At 40.3% G+C, this 17,811-nt stretch overlaps 1 protein-coding gene across 1 annotated transcript; it reads left to right on the top strand.

The window, feature by feature from the left end:
• Window positions 1-5,135: 5,135 nt before the first annotated feature.
• On the top strand, window positions 5,136-14,144 carry LOC138599885 (uncharacterized). Its single transcript, XM_069671640.1, has 2 exons — window positions 5,136-6,795; window positions 12,475-14,144. Exons 1-2 carry the CDS (start codon window positions 5,136-5,138, stop codon window positions 14,142-14,144), a joined length of 3,330 nt encoding a protein of 1,109 aa, XP_069527741.1.
• Window positions 14,145-17,811: the final 3,667 nt, after the last annotated feature.

Raw genomic sequence — 17,811 nt, 5'->3', positions numbered from 1 at the left:
GCTGAACAGCTTTCACGGCGTAGCGTCGAGCAGATTTGTCTCAAGTTGAATTTTTGATCTAGAACAAATTGTTAGCTGATCATTGCTGATGGGAGCTGGGATGTTATTACAGGAGATTGTGTTCCGTCTGCTTTTCTCTCCACACGAACTGTTTTTCCTGCAAACACCAAAGCCTGCTGATATGTTTTTGGTCAGTACTACTCGGACCACAAACTAAAATGTAAAAGATGGTGTCTTTTTTCACTTTTATTTAAGTCAGGTAAAAATATTTATTTCAGTCCCTCAAATATGTGAATTTGCTTTTTTATTTGTGAACTGAATACTTTTCACACATTCACACATTACCTGGATCTTGTATATAATCTGTGTAACCTGTGACCCTACACAGAGGTTTGTGCGATTAGCCTAACTCTGGGTAAGTTCATAGTTGACCCAGCACTGAGTTTGAAGAAAGAAAAAAATTGGTTTATATTTAATGCAGCATTTTTGTGTGTGTATGTGTCACACTCCTGAGAAGATTATCACTCATTTCCTCCCCCAAAAAAATCACATTATAAACAATAACATTTAAACTAATGTGATAATAGCTTGTTGTGTAACTTCTAGACTTGTGCCTTTTAGTCTTTTGCTGAAATATTCACATCACTAGATTCACCTGTGGAATTAAAAGGGACATTTCAGGTGAGGTTTTTCTTTTTTAAATATATTTAGAAATGTTCATTTCAAATAAACTCTATATAAATCATCTTGGTAGGGAAATGTTTTTTTTTTATGTATGTGTATTTTTTGTTTTATCCTGGACACACATCTGTTCATAAATAGAAACATAAAAATATAGAAAATACCTAATTTAAAAAAACGTGATTTCTCATCACTGTTTTATCTATTTAATACATGTCATAGAATTGATGTAAAGTTAAAGTCTGGCTTTATAAATGAAAGTTTTCCTTCCTGGTCCACTAACCTTATATGTTTCCCTATACATGTGAGATGTGGACTGTGCATATCTTTATATTTGGATGGGTCAAACTATCAACAGCTGAACTGCATGAAAAGGGGGATAGAAAAAAATGGGGTGACTCACGGTCACATTTTACAGGAAATGAAACTTAAATTCACACAGAGTCCAGATGCGTTTCTCCGTCGACAGGAAAAACAACTTCAGGTCGACAATAAAACGGACCCTCTGCATACAACCGGTGAGTACAGTTGATATAAATCATTTTAATTTTACCGATAATCAAAGGGAATGAACAGGAAGGGGGAATTATCACACAAATAAGAGTCTGACAAGCTGTTTTTTCTGTCCGAACACTGGTTGTCTTTCGTCAGTTGTCTTCCGTTTTTTTCCTCCCCCAATTGTTGGTATTAATAAATACATTGTAGATGAGCTGCCTGTATTACGTCTCCTGTATTTCGAAGCCTGGTCCATTTTTTTGGTGCATATTTTGGCGTCTAAATGAATAATAGATACAAAGACTGGTCTGCAGCAAGTTACAAAGTACGTCCACAAAAAGTTCTTGTTTGTCTCTGACATGTTCAGATTGTTATTCCAAGTGTCTGACAACATTACCGATAGGATCCATATAGAGAAAGTCCTGAAGTTTCAGCGTAGGATGCTTTCTAAAACCATAAAAAAACCGTTATGTCGCTCTCTTCAAAGCCACCAGACTCCATTGACAAAAACAGCAATTTTACTTTGCAGAGCACAGGAGGTAGGCCTAACGGTGCTTGGTTAAGGTTTTTGTGTGTGTGTGTGTTTTTGTTTTTTACACAAATCTTTTGTTGTATCCGAATTGACCATTTCAAACAACAAAGTCACTCAATAACACGATGATTCACGGATTAAAGCAGCAGGAGACCAGCCATCAGCAATGTTAAATTACTTGATTTTTGAATGGAGTCTGGTGGGTTTAAAGACTACATCGTAACAGCTGTTTCTTGTTTAAAAAAAAAAGGGGGGTCTTACCTGAACAAAAAGGTCTGTCTATGTGGGGATTCTTTCTGTAATGGTAAAATGGTAAATGGATTGTACTTATATAGCACTTTTCTAGACTTTTTTATTCAACCAGGAAAAGATTGAAAGAGTATCCTGGCCAAGACAGGCAGCAGCACATTAACACAGACTATGTGACTATAATACAATTAAAGACATGAAATAACAAGTAAAATCAGTCAAACTTTGTCTAATACAAACACAAGCATAAATATATCAAACAGAACATCTACAGCCAGATGTGTCCAAGTTATTCAAAATCACCTTAAAAGCATCCAATGAGACAAGTTCCTTTAGTTCCAGGTCTTTTTGTAACTTACTTCGGACTAAGTGCCAATTTCATCAGTATCTATGCAGATTCATACCTGACGGCTGTGCCTTCGGGAGCAATTTGGGGTTCAGTGTCTTGCCCAAGGACACTTCAACATGTGGACTGTAGCAGTCAGAGATTGAACCCCCAACCTTCCTATTGAGAGACAACTGACTCTAACACTGAGCTACAGCTGCCCCGAATCTGTTGACACTTCATATACAACAACGTGAGGCTGCAAAAATAAGCACTTTTAGAGGATGCACTTTGATCTGCTGCTTTTGCCTGGGCTTCTATTTCATTCTTACTGACCGCCAGAGACAGTATGAAATACACAGATAGTCATTGCGCACAAGTGCAGAAAGTCAAGGCATGATATCAACAAAGTCACATGCGACCTGGGTGACGCCAGCAACCTAATAAAGGTGCCTGGCACCCAGCAGTCGTCTCCTTTCATCTTCTCGCCTAAACTCGCTGGTCGTGCATGTTGTTAGCATTAGCTAGCATCAGTGCGTTGCCACATACGTTCCCATAACATTAACTAACATTCAGAGAACGTTCTCCTACTATTAAAAGGAACATTCTGGGAACCAAATAAAAACTTCCAGCTCAAAACATGTACCACAACATTGCACATAGATCAAAAAAATTCTAGCTAGCTATGCCAGTAGCCTCGTAACTTTGGTTGGAGCAACAATTTCTTCCTCCAGAAGCAGCATAGTTGGTGCACATCTCTGCCGGGAGATTTTGCTGTTTCTCGCTCTACTGCTACATCTGGATTGTAGCTAAGTGTTTTCGCTCTACTACATTGCAAGCCCTATGAAGACTATGCTCTCAGTTTGTAGCTCCTACATGATCCCTCTCAGCCCAGAGGACGGCCATGACAGATGCCTATGGTGCATTGGTATTGAACACCTGAAGCAGGTCAGAACCCCGGTCAGTCACCACCACAGATGATGCTTGCATTAATTGCAGCTGCATGCCGTCAGCAGAGAGGACCACAAGGTTGGCCAACTCTGATAGCTTTGCTAGGCTTGTTTACCTTCATCAGGATTACCTGCATACAGCTCCTTTCTGGTTCAAAGCCATAGGCAGACGCAAGGTGATGCGTCAAGCACTAAGAAGAAAAGGGGTGTGATAAAACATTGGCTCTTAAAGTGGTCACTTTGATCGTGAGGGTTCTATTTAACTTATGTTCTTGTTCCAAAGAAGGATGGCGCTTTTCGCCCACTCCTCGATCTCAGGCAGCTGAACCAGTTTGTGAAGGTTCTTCGTTTCCACATGGTTCGCACAGCGGATGTTTTCCAGGCTGTCAGAAGGAGACTGGTTTACAAGCATCAACTTGAAGGATGCTTTTTTTCATGTGCTAGTGGCACCCGACCACAGACAATGTCTTTGCTTTACCTTTGAGGCACAGGCATACCAGTTTTGGGTGCTCCCTTTCTGGCTCTCGTTCGGCCCTCTGGTCTTTATCAGGTGTGTTGCAGCACAGCAGGGATACCAGGGGTCATCAGCAGAGGCTCCAGCACATAAACGTGCTGAAGTTGTGTGGAGTACACTTAGCCCTCGGGCATTTTCTTCCTTTCTTCGAAGGGGAAGCATGTCCTTGCCTGGTTGGACAACACTTCAGGCATTTAACATGTGAACCATCTAGGGGGCACCAGATCCAGTCAGTCCCTATCCGAAGCTTAGAGGCTTCTTCATTTAGCACCCTCACCCAGCTTACAGTGGCCTCTGAGGCCAAACTCGCTAAAGAGTTCTTGCGATCAGACTGTGGTCCAGACCATAATCAGCGCTTGTGCATCCTCGACTAGGGCGCTGTATGCCAATAGGTGGAAACTTTTTTCCACTTGCATGGATCAACATGTGTAACCAGAGCTTTGCTCTGTGCCTATATTACTCAAATACTTGCAGATGTCTCTGGTGAGCCGTTTTCTAAAAGGTGCTCTCCGGTTGCAGCCTCCATATGTTGTAGGAGGACATTCATGGGATTTACCTTTTGTCCTGGAATCTTTATGTTCCCCTCCATCTGAGCCCCTGGAACATGCTGACCTCAGATGGCTGTCTGGTAAGACTGCCTTTCTCCTTGCTGTTGGATCTGCAAAGCAGGTTGGTGAGCTTCGTGCCCTGTCTGTGGCCGGGTATGTTTGCATTGGAATTCTGATGGGTCTGGGCTTAATGTGGCCTAACCCCTCCTTTTTTCCTAAAAGGCTCTTAGCCTTTTATATTAATCAGCTGATCAATTTAGCAGCTTTCACACCACAGCGTGAGGCAGAGGAACACCTTCCTAATGTCAGGCTGCTTTATCCAGTGCGGGCTCTGGGACAGTACATAGATGTGTCAGCTGGGTCTAAAGTCTAATGCACTGTTTGTCCGTTATAGAGGACCCAGGAAGGGTTGTGCTTTGTCTAAACAGAGGCTTTTGAACTGGGTTGTCGATACCATATCTCATGTGTACAGGCTTAGGGGCCTCCTGGTGAAATGTCATTCAACCAGGAGCGTCTCTCTGCCAGTTGTCCAGAACTTTTTTATTTGAATCCATGACAGCAAATTTTGTGGCCACTGACTGAATTTGCTGGAGTAATTCCAAAACTTATTGTACCATGTAGTCGTTTAGACTCCAACATTTGTTAAAAATGGCCCACATTTGAAAATACCAGAATTTGCCTCTATTGCAGTTCCAAAGAATATGGATCCAAGTTGTCGAGCAACTTAACAGTACAATAATACTGAATTATTGGCTGATTCTACTTGGTATTTGATTTTCAGCATATGCTTGTTTTAATTCAACTATTGCTGATATCTGATACATGTCTTTCTGTTTTAGACATGGCAACAGCAAGCAGTCTGCTCTCTGAAGATCAGTTTCTGTGCTCCATCTGTCTGGATGTGTTCACTGATCCAGTCACCATACCATGTGGACACAACTTCTGCAAGGCCTGCATCACTGAGCACTGGAACATTAACGTCCCGTGTCAGTGTCCCTTGTGCAAAGAGCTTTTTGAGAAAAAACCTGATCTGCGGGTCAACACTTTTATATCTGAGATGGCTGCTCAGTTCAGACAGTCATTTCCAAAGGAAACCAGCAGCAGCTCAGGGAAACAACGCACCAACGCAGGAGAAGTTCTCTGTGACGTCTGCACTGAGACCAAACAGGAGGCCCTGAAGTCCTGCCTGGTGTGTCTGGTGTCCTACTGTGAGACTCACCTGGAGCTTCATCGCAGTGTCCCAGCCCTAAAGAGACACAAGCTGATCGATCCTGTGGAGAACCTGGAAGGCAGGATGTGTAAGAAGCACCAGAGACCTCTGGAGCAGTTCTGTAAGACCGACCAGTTATGTGTGTGTCAGTTCTGTACTGAGTCAGAACACAAGTTTCATCGCATTGTTTCTCTAAGAGAAGAATACGAAGTAAAGAAAGCTGAGCTGGGAAAGACAGAAGCTGAAGTTCAGCAGATGATCCAGAAGAGACGACTGAAGATTGAGCAGATCAAAGAGTCTGTGAGGGTCAGCAAAGAAGATGCAGACCGAGAGACAGCAACCAGTGTGCAGGTCTTCACCACGCTGGTCCAGTCTGTTGAGAGACGTCTGGCCGAGCTCATTGACGTGATTGAAGAGAAGCAAAAAACAACAGAGAACCAGGCTGAAAGCTTCATCAAAGAGCTGGAGGAGGAAATCTCTGAGCTGGAGAAAAGAAGCGCTGAGGTGGAGCAGCTCTCACGCAATGAAGACCACCTCCAGTTCCTCCAAAGCTTCTCATCCTTGAAGCCTGCTCCGCCCACCAAAGACTGGACGAAGGTCAGAGTTCAGTCATCATGTAAGGGGACTCTGAGGGAAGGTGTGACTCAGCTGGAAGAGACACTCATCCAAGAGATGAGGACGCTGTGTGCTGATGCTGAACTAAAGATGGCCCGGCAGTACTCGGTGGAGGTGACTCTTGATCCAGAAACAGCACATCCAAAACTCATCCTGTCTGATGATGGGAAGCAAGTCAGTCACGGGGATGTTAATCAGTGTCTTCCAAACAGCCCAAAGAGAATAACAACATCTTGCGGTGTGTTAGGAAAGCAGAGTTTCTCTTCAGGAAGGTTTTACTACGAGGTTCAAGTTAAAGGGAAGACTGATTGGATTCTGGGAGTTTTGAGAGAGTCTATCAATAGGAAGAGCAAAGTTACATTTTGCCCTATGTTTGGCGTGTGGAATATATGCTTGACGAATGAAGACGAGTACAAAGCTCTTAGTGACTTTACAGTCTGTCTGAGTTTAAAGTCGAAGCCTCAAAAGGTGGGAGTGTTTGTGGATTATGAGGAGGGTGTGGTCTCTTTTTATGACGTAGAAGCTCCAGCTCTCATCTTCTCCTACACTGGTAACTTCACTGAGAAACTCTACCCATATTTCAATCCCAAAAATAATAATGGCGGAAAAAACTCCACCCCACTGATCATCTGTCCTGTCAATCAGGCTGATTATTCACAACAGGAGTCAGCGTCCTGTAAATGACCCAAATCACCTTCCTATTTCAACAGATTCTCTTTGCTGCAGAAGGGCATACATTTGCAAATTAAAGTTGGTGTTTGCAACTTTTGAGAAACCAGCAAGAGTAAGATTTTGAAAGAAACCTTAAAAAACATTAAAGCCATCCCCCCAAAAAACATGAACGTACACTGCCCTGATTGCCAGAGAGAGGATGGGAGACAAAGACTGTATGTAAAGATGGAAGAACGTGGAATGGCGCGGAGACGGATAAAAGATGGGGTCGGATGTCCCACTGTTCTTATAGCCCCAAAGACATCGCGAGAGTGCACCTTTCAGATTGGTGGGTGGCGGTATTGCAATCTGTGTCCCAACGACCAATAAAACAAGAAGAAGAAGGAGGGAAAAAAACACCGAATATAGAGATATCAAAATACTTATTATGTATTCAATATAATGTATTACTATGTATGTGTTAAATCAAAGTATTTAACCATGGAAAGGAAAGATGGAAGGTCAGAAAAATTATGTTTTCTTGTGCTGTTGTTGTTTAGGGTCATTTGACTTGAATATTTCATTTGAGAGGTAACGATCCATTTATTTCCTTGATGTGAATCAGCCTCACCCCTCGATCCCACAGGATCCGTCTCCGGCGCTTTCCGTCTGCGCCGCGTTTCTGGTCCGTCAGCGGCGCAAGCCTTCGCCCACAGGAAGCGTGTCTGGTCCGCAGCGCAGCGCAGCGCTGGCCCAAGCAGCTGGATTAGCGAGATCACAAGATCGGGGGAGAACTACATTATCGCACGAGAATCACACAATAACATCAATGTTAGCAGAGCGACACACAAACTACAGTTCAGTTTGCACATCCGAGGTTGATTATCTGCTCATTTGGAGATCATTCCGTGATTTTTGTGCTTCTACCATGGCTGAGTACACTACTTAATTAAAAGTGTTCTTTTTTACGAGATTTCAGCGTGTTGATCTTAAAATAAACAGAAAAAGCGGGAGTCTGTACCGGTCTGAACATGGTGTTTTATTTTGAAATGACCGGATGTTGTATGCTGCTTTCGTGTGTGACTTCCTGTTTGGAACGATCTGCTCTGTTGAGCTTGACCCGAGATAGACCCGGCGCGTATCTGTAGCGGAGCAAAGCGGAGACACGTTTCTGGGACGCGCCGGAGACGGACCGCGGCGCATGCTGTGGAATCACTATCATTGATTTGAATGGGCGCGATCGACTCTGGAGGTCGCGGCGCACACGGAGCGCGCCGGAGACAGATCCTGTGGAATCGAAGGGTCAGACAACCTACCATCCTGACTGACGGAGAAGAATCTGTTGCCTTCTTGCGCTCATCCAGCAGATGGTGTCATGATATCCATACAGGTCTGACCCCGCCCATCTGATGTCCAGCTCCGCCCACATCTGACCCCACATAATTCCAAATGTTTGGTTGGAATTTTTTAGGCTTGTTAAAGCCAAAGATACAGGAATTGTCAGCTTGTTTTAAAAGCAGTAATATATCAAAAATGCTTCTAAGTAACTTGCCTGCTTCAGAATTAAGTAATTTCATACAAACATTGAATTCTTTGTAGGATGTTTATCATCCAAAAGGTTAGTACACATTTTGTTATGCTCCACCAGGGGGCGCCAGAGACCAACTGAATATCCTCAGTAAAGCCTGTGTGGTTTCACTGATGCAGTCTGGTGCTGGGAGTCCATTTCTAAAGTCTGGACGTCTTTGTGAGCTAAAATTATTATACATACATGTAAATATATCATGAAAACACAAACATACAGTACAGATAAACATGTAAAAATATGTTAATTAGCTGATAATCTTAACTATGATAAAGTCTTATCATTATTTACACTTCTCACAACTTTTAAAGATGTAAAGATTTTTCTCTTGTCAGATCATGAAGGATGAGGAGGCATCAAAACATGTCATATCAAGTGAGTGCCACTGAGGTTAAAGCAGCTGTATGTCGTAAAAATAACTAAAGAAAGATTCCTTTCACAAAATAAAAATGGTAAAATAAAATCAAAACTGTTTAGTGAAAACTTTGTAATCATAAAAAAGATGCAGTTATTAATAGTCAGTTTGTAAAATTAATTTGTTGTATGATTTCACAACTAAATTTACCTTCTTCGTTGTTTTATTAAGAACTTTACATTTTACACTGATGATGATCTCATGTGCATTTACTCTCCTTATTGTACTTTGTGTTTATTATATAAAAAGGAACATAAAGTTTATTATTTTTATTCCATCATTTCACAACTCTCATGTTCCTTTAGACTTATACTTACTATACTTTGGTGTCTTTTTGTGTTTTGTTTCATAGTGATGAAGTTTGGGGATTTACTGTCATAATTGTTTAAAGATAATTTGACAATTTGTTGGTTGCTTTTTATTTGACTGGTTATTGATTTTGGAGTTCTGATCATTTCATTTTGATCTCAAACTCTTCCATAGAGGAAAGTGATCTCTTCTGTTATTCAATGACATTTACCAGTGAAATGTTTTTTTATGTCATTTTTTAATGAAAATAAATAAAGTTTGTAAATATTACACCCAATGGACCCGTATTTTTCTATTTTCTGAATCTTAATCACATTTTTGTTTTGATGTAAAAGTTATAATATGTAATGTATATCTATTTAGAATATAGATACAAAATAAGCTCAGATAGAATTTTATTCATCCTGAAGAAAATTCTAGAGCCAGATTGCTCCAAAATCACAGAAGAAAACAAGAGTAATAAATAACGACTCAAATATGTGAAATTTACAATATAAAGTGTACATTAAGTTAAATGTAAACAGATAGTGCCGAACAGAATAAGAACAGAAGTACGACAAGATATTTTCATAGGTAAGCAGAAAATGTTGTATTTGCAGTGATAATAAGAAGTAATAAAAAATGTATACTTTATGATATTAAACGAGACAGAAATGAGAATAAATCTGTAAAAGACTAAGAAGATCAATTTATGAAAAAAGTATATATTTATAAAAAAATTAGAACATGTAATCATAAGCAATTCAATTTTTTCACACTTATGAATTATGGAGATTATCACTAATTTCCAAATTAAAATATCTGCAGTGAAAAAATGTTTTAACTAATTAATAGTTTGGTGTGTAACTTCTAGACTTGTGCCTTTTATATATATATATACATATATACAATATATATATATCTACAGTCCCTGACAAAAGTCTTGTCGCTTATCCAAGCTGTAGGAACAACAAATAGCAACTTTAATTGTAGTTGATCAATTGGAATCAGAAATGGCTTATATGAAAGGCAAAGCCCTCTAAATTATGCTTATTATACCAGAATAAAGTTTTTTATCATTCATTGAGTTTTTTCATTTAATTAGGACAGAAAGGTCAGATTTTGCTTGGACAAAAGTCTTGTCGCATACAAAAATAATGTAGAAATTAAACATATACTTTATTTTGAATACACAAACATGCTACAATAACATCAGAACATAAAGTCATGGTGCCTTGGAAAAAAGAATTCATATCTTGTATGACTCCCGTGAGCTTGGAGGACTGCATCCATACGTCTTGGCAACGACTCAAATAAGTGACTGGGCTGGCCAATCCTGGAGCACCTTGACCTTCTTCGCTTTCAGGAACTTCAATGTTGAGGCTGAAGTATGAGAAGGAGCACCATCCTGCTGCAGAGTTTGCCCTCTCTTGTGGTTTGGAATGTAATGGGCAGCAAGAATTTCTTGATATTTTAGGCTGTTGATGTTGCCATCCACTCTGCGGATCTCTCGCACAACCCCATACTGGATGTAGCCCCAAACCATGGTTTTTCCTCCACCAAACTTGACTGTTTTCTGGGTGAATCTTGGGTCCATGCGGGTTCCCACAGGTCTTCTGCAGTATTTGCGGCGATTGGGATGCAGTTCAACAGATAATTCATCAGAAAAATCAACCTTCTGCCACTTTTCCTCTGTCCATCCTTTCTGCAAGCTGTGGGCCTTGGCAAATGCAACACAATTTTTTTGTTGTCTTCTGTTTAATGCTGGTTTCTGAGCACTAATTCTTCCATGGAGACCACTGCGTGAGAGAATTCGACAAACTGTTCTTGTTGATACGGGGGTTCTGTTGACCATTTCTCATGTAGCTCCGCTGCAGTTGAAAAAGGGCTGGCCCTGGACTGTCCAAGCAACAAACGGTCCTCTCGAACAGTTGTCTTACGTGTTCTGCCTAACCTGGGCTTGTCATGAACGCCACCAGTTTCTTCCAATCTTTTTCTTATCCTCTCCACTTGAAGTTTGGATACATTAAAGATGTCTGCCACCTCAGCAGCAGACTTGGTCTTCAGGCTCTTGATGATCAGCACTTTGGTCAGTGGTTAAATCTTTGGCATGTTGTCAGAGGTCAGGTTGCACTTCACATGAAGGTCTGGTGTGCTGGGGTTCTTTTTATACACAACTGGGAATGTGTTAATTACAGTATTTGTCACAGGTGAAGCTCTAATCTGTGATTGGTTGAATCATTTAAAGACACGACAAGACTTTTGTCCTTGGAAAAACAGATGTTATGGGCTTTACCAAGCTGTGAACATCAGGACACTTTTTGACAGTTTAATTTTGCACCCAGTTATTAATGTGAAAGCCCTTGACATTAAAATGAACCATTTATTGTAACAATTGATTGATTGAAAATCAATTATATGCCATTTTAAGTTACTATATCCTTATGCGACAAGACTTTCGTCAATGACTGTATATACATAAATATATGTATATATATATATATATATACATAAATATATGTATATATATATATATATACATAAATATATGTATATATATATATATATATAGGTTGGTATGGCTACTCAACCTGTGCATGCGTAATAGGGTGTCATTCAGTGCTAAAAGCACAACCTCTGGCGGTCATCCAGTATTCATAGATCCGCAGTTACACACGTAACTCTCGTTTTATGGATATTATGGATAAGGGATGTTTACATATTTAACCACGCCTGCCATCAAAAAGCTTATCAGCCTACTCAGTCACATTTTACAGGAAATGAAACTTAAAGTAAGTCAAAGTCCAGATAAGCTTCTCCCTCAACAAGAAAAACAACTTCGGCCTTCAGGTCGACGAGAAAAACGGACCTTCTGCGTAAAACAGTGAGTACAGTCGATGAAAATCATTATATTTAAACCGATAATCAGAGGGAATTAACAGGAAGTGGGGAATACCCGCACAAATACAACGGTGCTTTAAGAGAGTGAAACGCTGTCTGTAATGTTGTCAGACACTCTGTATAACAACCTGAGCCTGTCAGTGGCAAAAATAAGCATTTTTTGTGAATGCACTTTGATCTGCCACGTTTGCCTAGGCTTTTCTTTAAAGACATTACAACACATTTTGTGGCCGCTGGAAGAAGTCTGTTGAAATTATTTCAAAATTTATTGTACTTTTTTATTCGTTTAGATCCCAAAATATGTTAAATATGGCCCCGCTTTTTAAATACCATAATCTGCCTCCAAGATGTCCGTTTCAGTTTGACAGAATATCGACCCACAAAACATTGAGCAACTTAACAGTACAATAATACTGAATTATTGTCTGATTGTACTTGATATGTGATTTTCAGCATAAATACTTGTTTCAATGAAACTTTTGCTGATATATAAGACATATGTCTTTCTGTTTTAGACATGGCAACAGCAAGCAGTCTGCTCTCTGAAGATCAGTTTCTGTGCTCCATCTGTCTGGATGTGTTCACTGATCCAGTCACCATACCATGTGGACACAACTTCTGCAAGGCCTGCATCACTGAGCACTGGAACATTAACGTCCTGTGTCAGTGTCCCTTGTGCAAAGAGCTTTTTGAGAAAAAACCTGATCTGCGGGTCAACACTTTTATATCTGAGATGGCTGCTCAGTTCAGACAGTCACTTCCAAAGGAAACCAGCAGCAGCTCAGGGAAACAACGCACCAACACAGGAGAAGTTCTCTGTGACGTCTGCACTGAGACCAAACAGGAGGCCCTGAAGTCCTGCCTGGTGTGTCTGGTGTCCTACTGTGAGACTCACCTGGAGCTTCATCGCAGTGTCCCAGCCCTAAAGAGACACGAGCTGATCGATCCTGTGGAGAACCTGGAAGGCAGGATGTGTAAGAAGCACCAGAGACCTCTGGAGCAGTTCTGTAAGACCGACCAGTTATGTGTGTGTCGGTTCTGTACTGAGTCAGAACACAAGTTTCATCGCATTGTTTCTCTAAGAGAAGAATACGAAGTAAAGAAAGCTGAGCTGGGAAAGACAGAAGCTGAAGTTCAGCAGATGATCCAGAAGAGACGACTGAAGATTGAGCAGATCAAAGAGTCTGTGAGGGTCAGCAAAGAAGATGCAGATCGAGAGACAGCAACCAGTGTGCAGGTCTTCACCACGCTGGTCCAGTCTGTTGAGAGACGTCTGGCCGAGCTCATTGACGTGATTGAAGAGAAGCAAAAAACAACAGAGAACCAGGCTGAAAGCTTCATCAAAGAGCTGGAGGAGGAAATCTCTGAGCTGGAGAAAAGAAGCGCTGAGGTGGAGCAGCTCTCACGCAATGAAGACCACCTCCAGTTCCTCCAAAGCTTCTCATCCTTGAAGCCTGCTCCGCCCACCAAAGACTGGACGGAGGTCAGAGTTCAGTCATCATGTAAGGGGACTCTGAGGGAAGGTGTGACTCAGCTGGAAGAGACACTCGTCCAAGAGATGAGGACTCTGTGTGCTGATGCTGAACTAAAGATGGCCCGGCAGTACTCGGTGGATGTGACTCTTGATCCAGAAACAGCACATCCAAAACTCATCCTGTCTGATGATGGGAAGCAAGTCAGTCACGGGGATGTTAATCAGTGTCTTCCAAACAGCCCAAAGAGAATAACAACATCTTGCGGTGTGTTAGGAAAGCAGAGTTTCTCTTCAGGAAGGTTTTACTACGAGGTTCAAGTTAAAGGGAAGACTGATTGGATTCTGGGAGTTTTGAGAGAGTCTATCAATAGGAAGAGCAAAGTTACATTTTGCCCTATGTTTGGCGTGTGGAATATATGCTTGACGAATGAAGACGAGTACAAAGCTCTTAGTGACTTTACAGTCTGTCTGAGTTTAAAGTCGAAGCTTCAAAAGGTGGGAGTGTTTGTGGATTATGAGGAGGGCGTGGTCTCTTTTTATGACGTAGAAGCTCCAGCTCTCATCTTCTCCTACACTGGTAACTTCACTGAGAAACTCTACCCATATTTCAATCCCAAAAATAATAATGGCGGAAAAAACTCCACCCCACTGATCATCTGTCCTGTCAATCAGGCTGATTATTCACAACAGGAGTCAGTGTCCTGTAAATGACCCAAATCACCTTCCTATTTCAACAGATTCTCTTTGCTGCAGAAGGGCATACATTTGCAAATTAAAGTTGGTGTTTGCAACTTTTGAGAAACCAGCAAGAGTAAGATTTTGAAAGTAACCTTAAAAAATATCAAAGCCATCCCCCCAAAAAACATGAACGTACACTGCCCTGATTGCCAGAGAGAGGATGGGAGACAAAGACTGTATGTAAAGATGGAAGAACGTGGAATGGCGCGGAGACGGATAAAAGATGGGGTCGGATGTCCCACTGTTCTTATAGCCCCAAAGACATCGCGAGAGTGCACCTTTCAGATTGGTGGGTGGCGGTATTGCAATCTGTGTCCCAACGACCAATAAAACAAGAAGAAGAAGGAGGGAAAAAAACACCGAATATAGAGATATCAAAATACTTATTATGTATTCAATATAATGTATTACTATGTATGTGTTAAATCAAAGTATTTAACCACGGAAAGCAAAGACGGAAGGTCAGAAAAATTATGTTTTCTTGTGCTGTTGTTGTTTAGGGTCATTAGACTTGAATATTTCATTTGAGAGGTAACGATCCATTTATTTCCTTGATGTGAATCAGCCTCACCCCTCGATCCCACAGGATCCGTCTCCGGCGTGTTCCGTCTCCGCCGCGTTTCTGGTCCGTCAGCGGCGCGAGCCTTCGCCCACAGGAAGCGTGTCTGGTCCGCAGCGCAGCGGAGCGCAGCGGAGCGCAGCGGAGCGCTGGCCCAAGCAGCTGGATTAGCGAGATCACAAGATCGGGGGAGAACTACATTATCGCACGAGAATCACACAATAACATCAATGTTAGCAGAGCGACACACAAACTACAGTTCAGTTTGCACATCCGAGGTTGATTATCTGCTCATTTGGAAATCATTCCGTGATTTTTGTGCTTCTACCATGGCTGAGTACGCTACTTAATTAGAAGTGTTCTTTTTTACGAGATTTCAGTGTGTTGATCTTAAAATAAACAGAAAAAGCGGGAGTCTGTACCGGTCTGAACATGGTGTTTTATTTTGAAATGACCGGATGTTGTATGCTGCTTTCGTGTGTGACTTCCTGTTTGGAACGATCTGCTCTGTTGAGCTTGACCCGAGATAGACCCGGCGCGTATCTGTAGCGGAGCAAAGCGGAGACACGCTTCTGGGACGCGCCGGAGACGGACCGCGGCGCATGCTGTGGAATCACTATCATTGATTTGAATGGGCGCGATCGACTCTGGAGGTCGCGGCGCACACGGAGCGCGCCGGAGACAGATCCTGTGGAATCGAAGGGTCAGACAACCTACCATCCTGACTGACGGAGAAGAATCTGTTGCCTTCTTGCGCTCATCCAGCAGATGGTGTCATGATATCCATACAGGTCTGACCCCGCCCATCTGATGTCCAGCTCCGCCCACATCTGACCCCACATCATTCCAAATGTTTGGTTGGAATTTTTTAGGCTTGTTAAAGCCAAAGATACAGGAATTGTCAGCTTGTTTTAAAAGCAGTAATATATCAAAAATGCTTCTAAGTAACTTGCCTACCCCAGAATTAAGTAATTTCATACAAACATTGAATTCTTTGTAGGATGTTTATCATCCAAAAGGTTAGTACACATTTTGTTATGCTCCACCAGGGGGCGCCAGAGACCAACTGAATATCCTCAGTAAAGCCTGTGTGGTTTCACTGATGCAGTCTGGTGCTGGGAGTCCATTTCTAAAGTCTGGACGTCTTTGTGAGCTAAAATTATTATACATACATGTAAATATATCATGAAAACACAAACATACAGTACAGATCAACATGTAAAAATATGTTAATTAGCTGATAATCTTAACTATGATACAGTCTTATTATTATTTACACTTCTCACGACTTTTAAAGATGTAAAGATTTTTCTCTTGTCAGATCATGAAGGATGAGGAGGCATCAAAACATGTCATATCAAGTGAGTGCCACTGAGGTTAAAGCAGCTGTATGTCGTAAAAATAACTAAAGAAAGATTCCTTTCACAAAATAAAAATGGTCAAATAAAATCAAAACTGTTCAGTGAAAACTTTGTAATCATAAAAAAGATGCAGTTATTAATAGTCAGTTTGTAAAATTAATTTGTTGTATGATTTCACAACAAAATTTACCTTCTTCGTTGTTTTATTAAGAACTTTACATTTTACACTGATGATGATCTCATGTGCATTTACTCTCCTTATTGTACTTTGTGTTTATTATATAAAAAGGAACATAAAGTTTATTATTTTTATTCCATCATTTCCCAACTCTCATGTTCCTTTAGACTTATACTTACTATACTTTGGTGTCTTTTTGTGTTTTGTTTCATAGTGATGAAGTTTGGGGATTTACTGTCATAATTGTTTAAAGATAATTTGACAATTTGTTGGTTGCTTTTTATTTGACTGGTTATTGATTTTGGAGTTCTGATCATTTCATTTTGATCTCAAACTCTTCCATAGAGGAAAGTGATCTCTTCTGTTATTCAATTAAATTTACCAGTGAAATGTTTTTTTATGTCATTTTTTAATGAAAATAAATAAAGTTTGTAAATATTACACCCAATGGACCCGTATTTTTCTATTTTCTGAATCTTAATCACATTTTTGTTTTGATGTAAATTTTATAATATGTAATGTATATCTATTTAGAATATAGATACAAAATAAGCTCAGATAGAATTTTATTCATCCTGAAGAAAATTCTAGAGCCAGATTGCTCCAAAATCACAGAAGAAAACAAGAGTAATAAATAACGACTCAAATATGTGAAATTTACAATATAAAGTGTACATTAAGTTAAATGTAAACAGATAGTGCCGAACAGAATAAGAACAGAAGTACGACAAGATATTTTCATAGGTAAGCAGAAAATGTTGTATTTGCAGTGATAATAAGAAGTAATAAAAAATGTATACTTTATGATATTAAACGAGACAGAAATGAGAATAAATCTGTAAAAGACTAAGAAGATCAATTTATGAAAAAAGTATATATTTATAAAAAAATTAGAACATGTAATCATAAGCAATTCAATTTTTTTCACACTTATGAATTATGGAGATTATCACTCATTTCCAAATTAAAATATCTGCAGTGAAAAAATGTTTTAACTAATTGATAGTTTGGTGTGTAACTTCTAGACTTGTGCCTTTTATATATATATACATATATACAATATATGTATATATATATATATACATAAATATATGTATATATATATATATATATATATATATAGGTTGGTATGGCTACTCAACCTGTGCATGCGTAATAGGGTGTCATTCAGTGCTTAAAGCGCAACCTCTGGCGGTCATCCAGTATTCATAGATCCGCAGTTACACACGTAACTCTCGTTTTATGGATATTATGGATAAGGGATGTTTACATATTTAACCACGCCTGCCATCAAAAAGCTTATCAGCCTACTCAGTCACATTTTACAGGAAATGAAACTTAAAGTAAGTCAAAGTCCAGATAAGCTTCTCCCTCAACAAGAAAAACAACTTCGGCCTTCAGGTCGACGAGAAAAACGGACCTTCTGCGTAAAACAGTGAGTACAGTCGATGAAAATCATTATATTTCAACCGATAATCAGAGGGAATGAACAGGAAGTGGGGAATACCCACACAAATACAACGGTGCTTTAAGAGAGTGAAA

Source organism: Semicossyphus pulcher, unplaced genomic scaffold (genome assembly GCF_022749685.1).
Source record: "Semicossyphus pulcher isolate SPU_LCO1_2020_fin unplaced genomic scaffold, fSemPul1.0.p SCAF_20, whole genome shotgun sequence".
Classification (NCBI taxonomy): domain Eukaryota; kingdom Metazoa; phylum Chordata; class Actinopteri; order Labriformes; family Labridae; genus Semicossyphus; species Semicossyphus pulcher.
The sequence above is the reverse complement of the archived record's forward strand: the minus strand, read 5'-3'. Positions and strand labels throughout refer to the sequence as shown.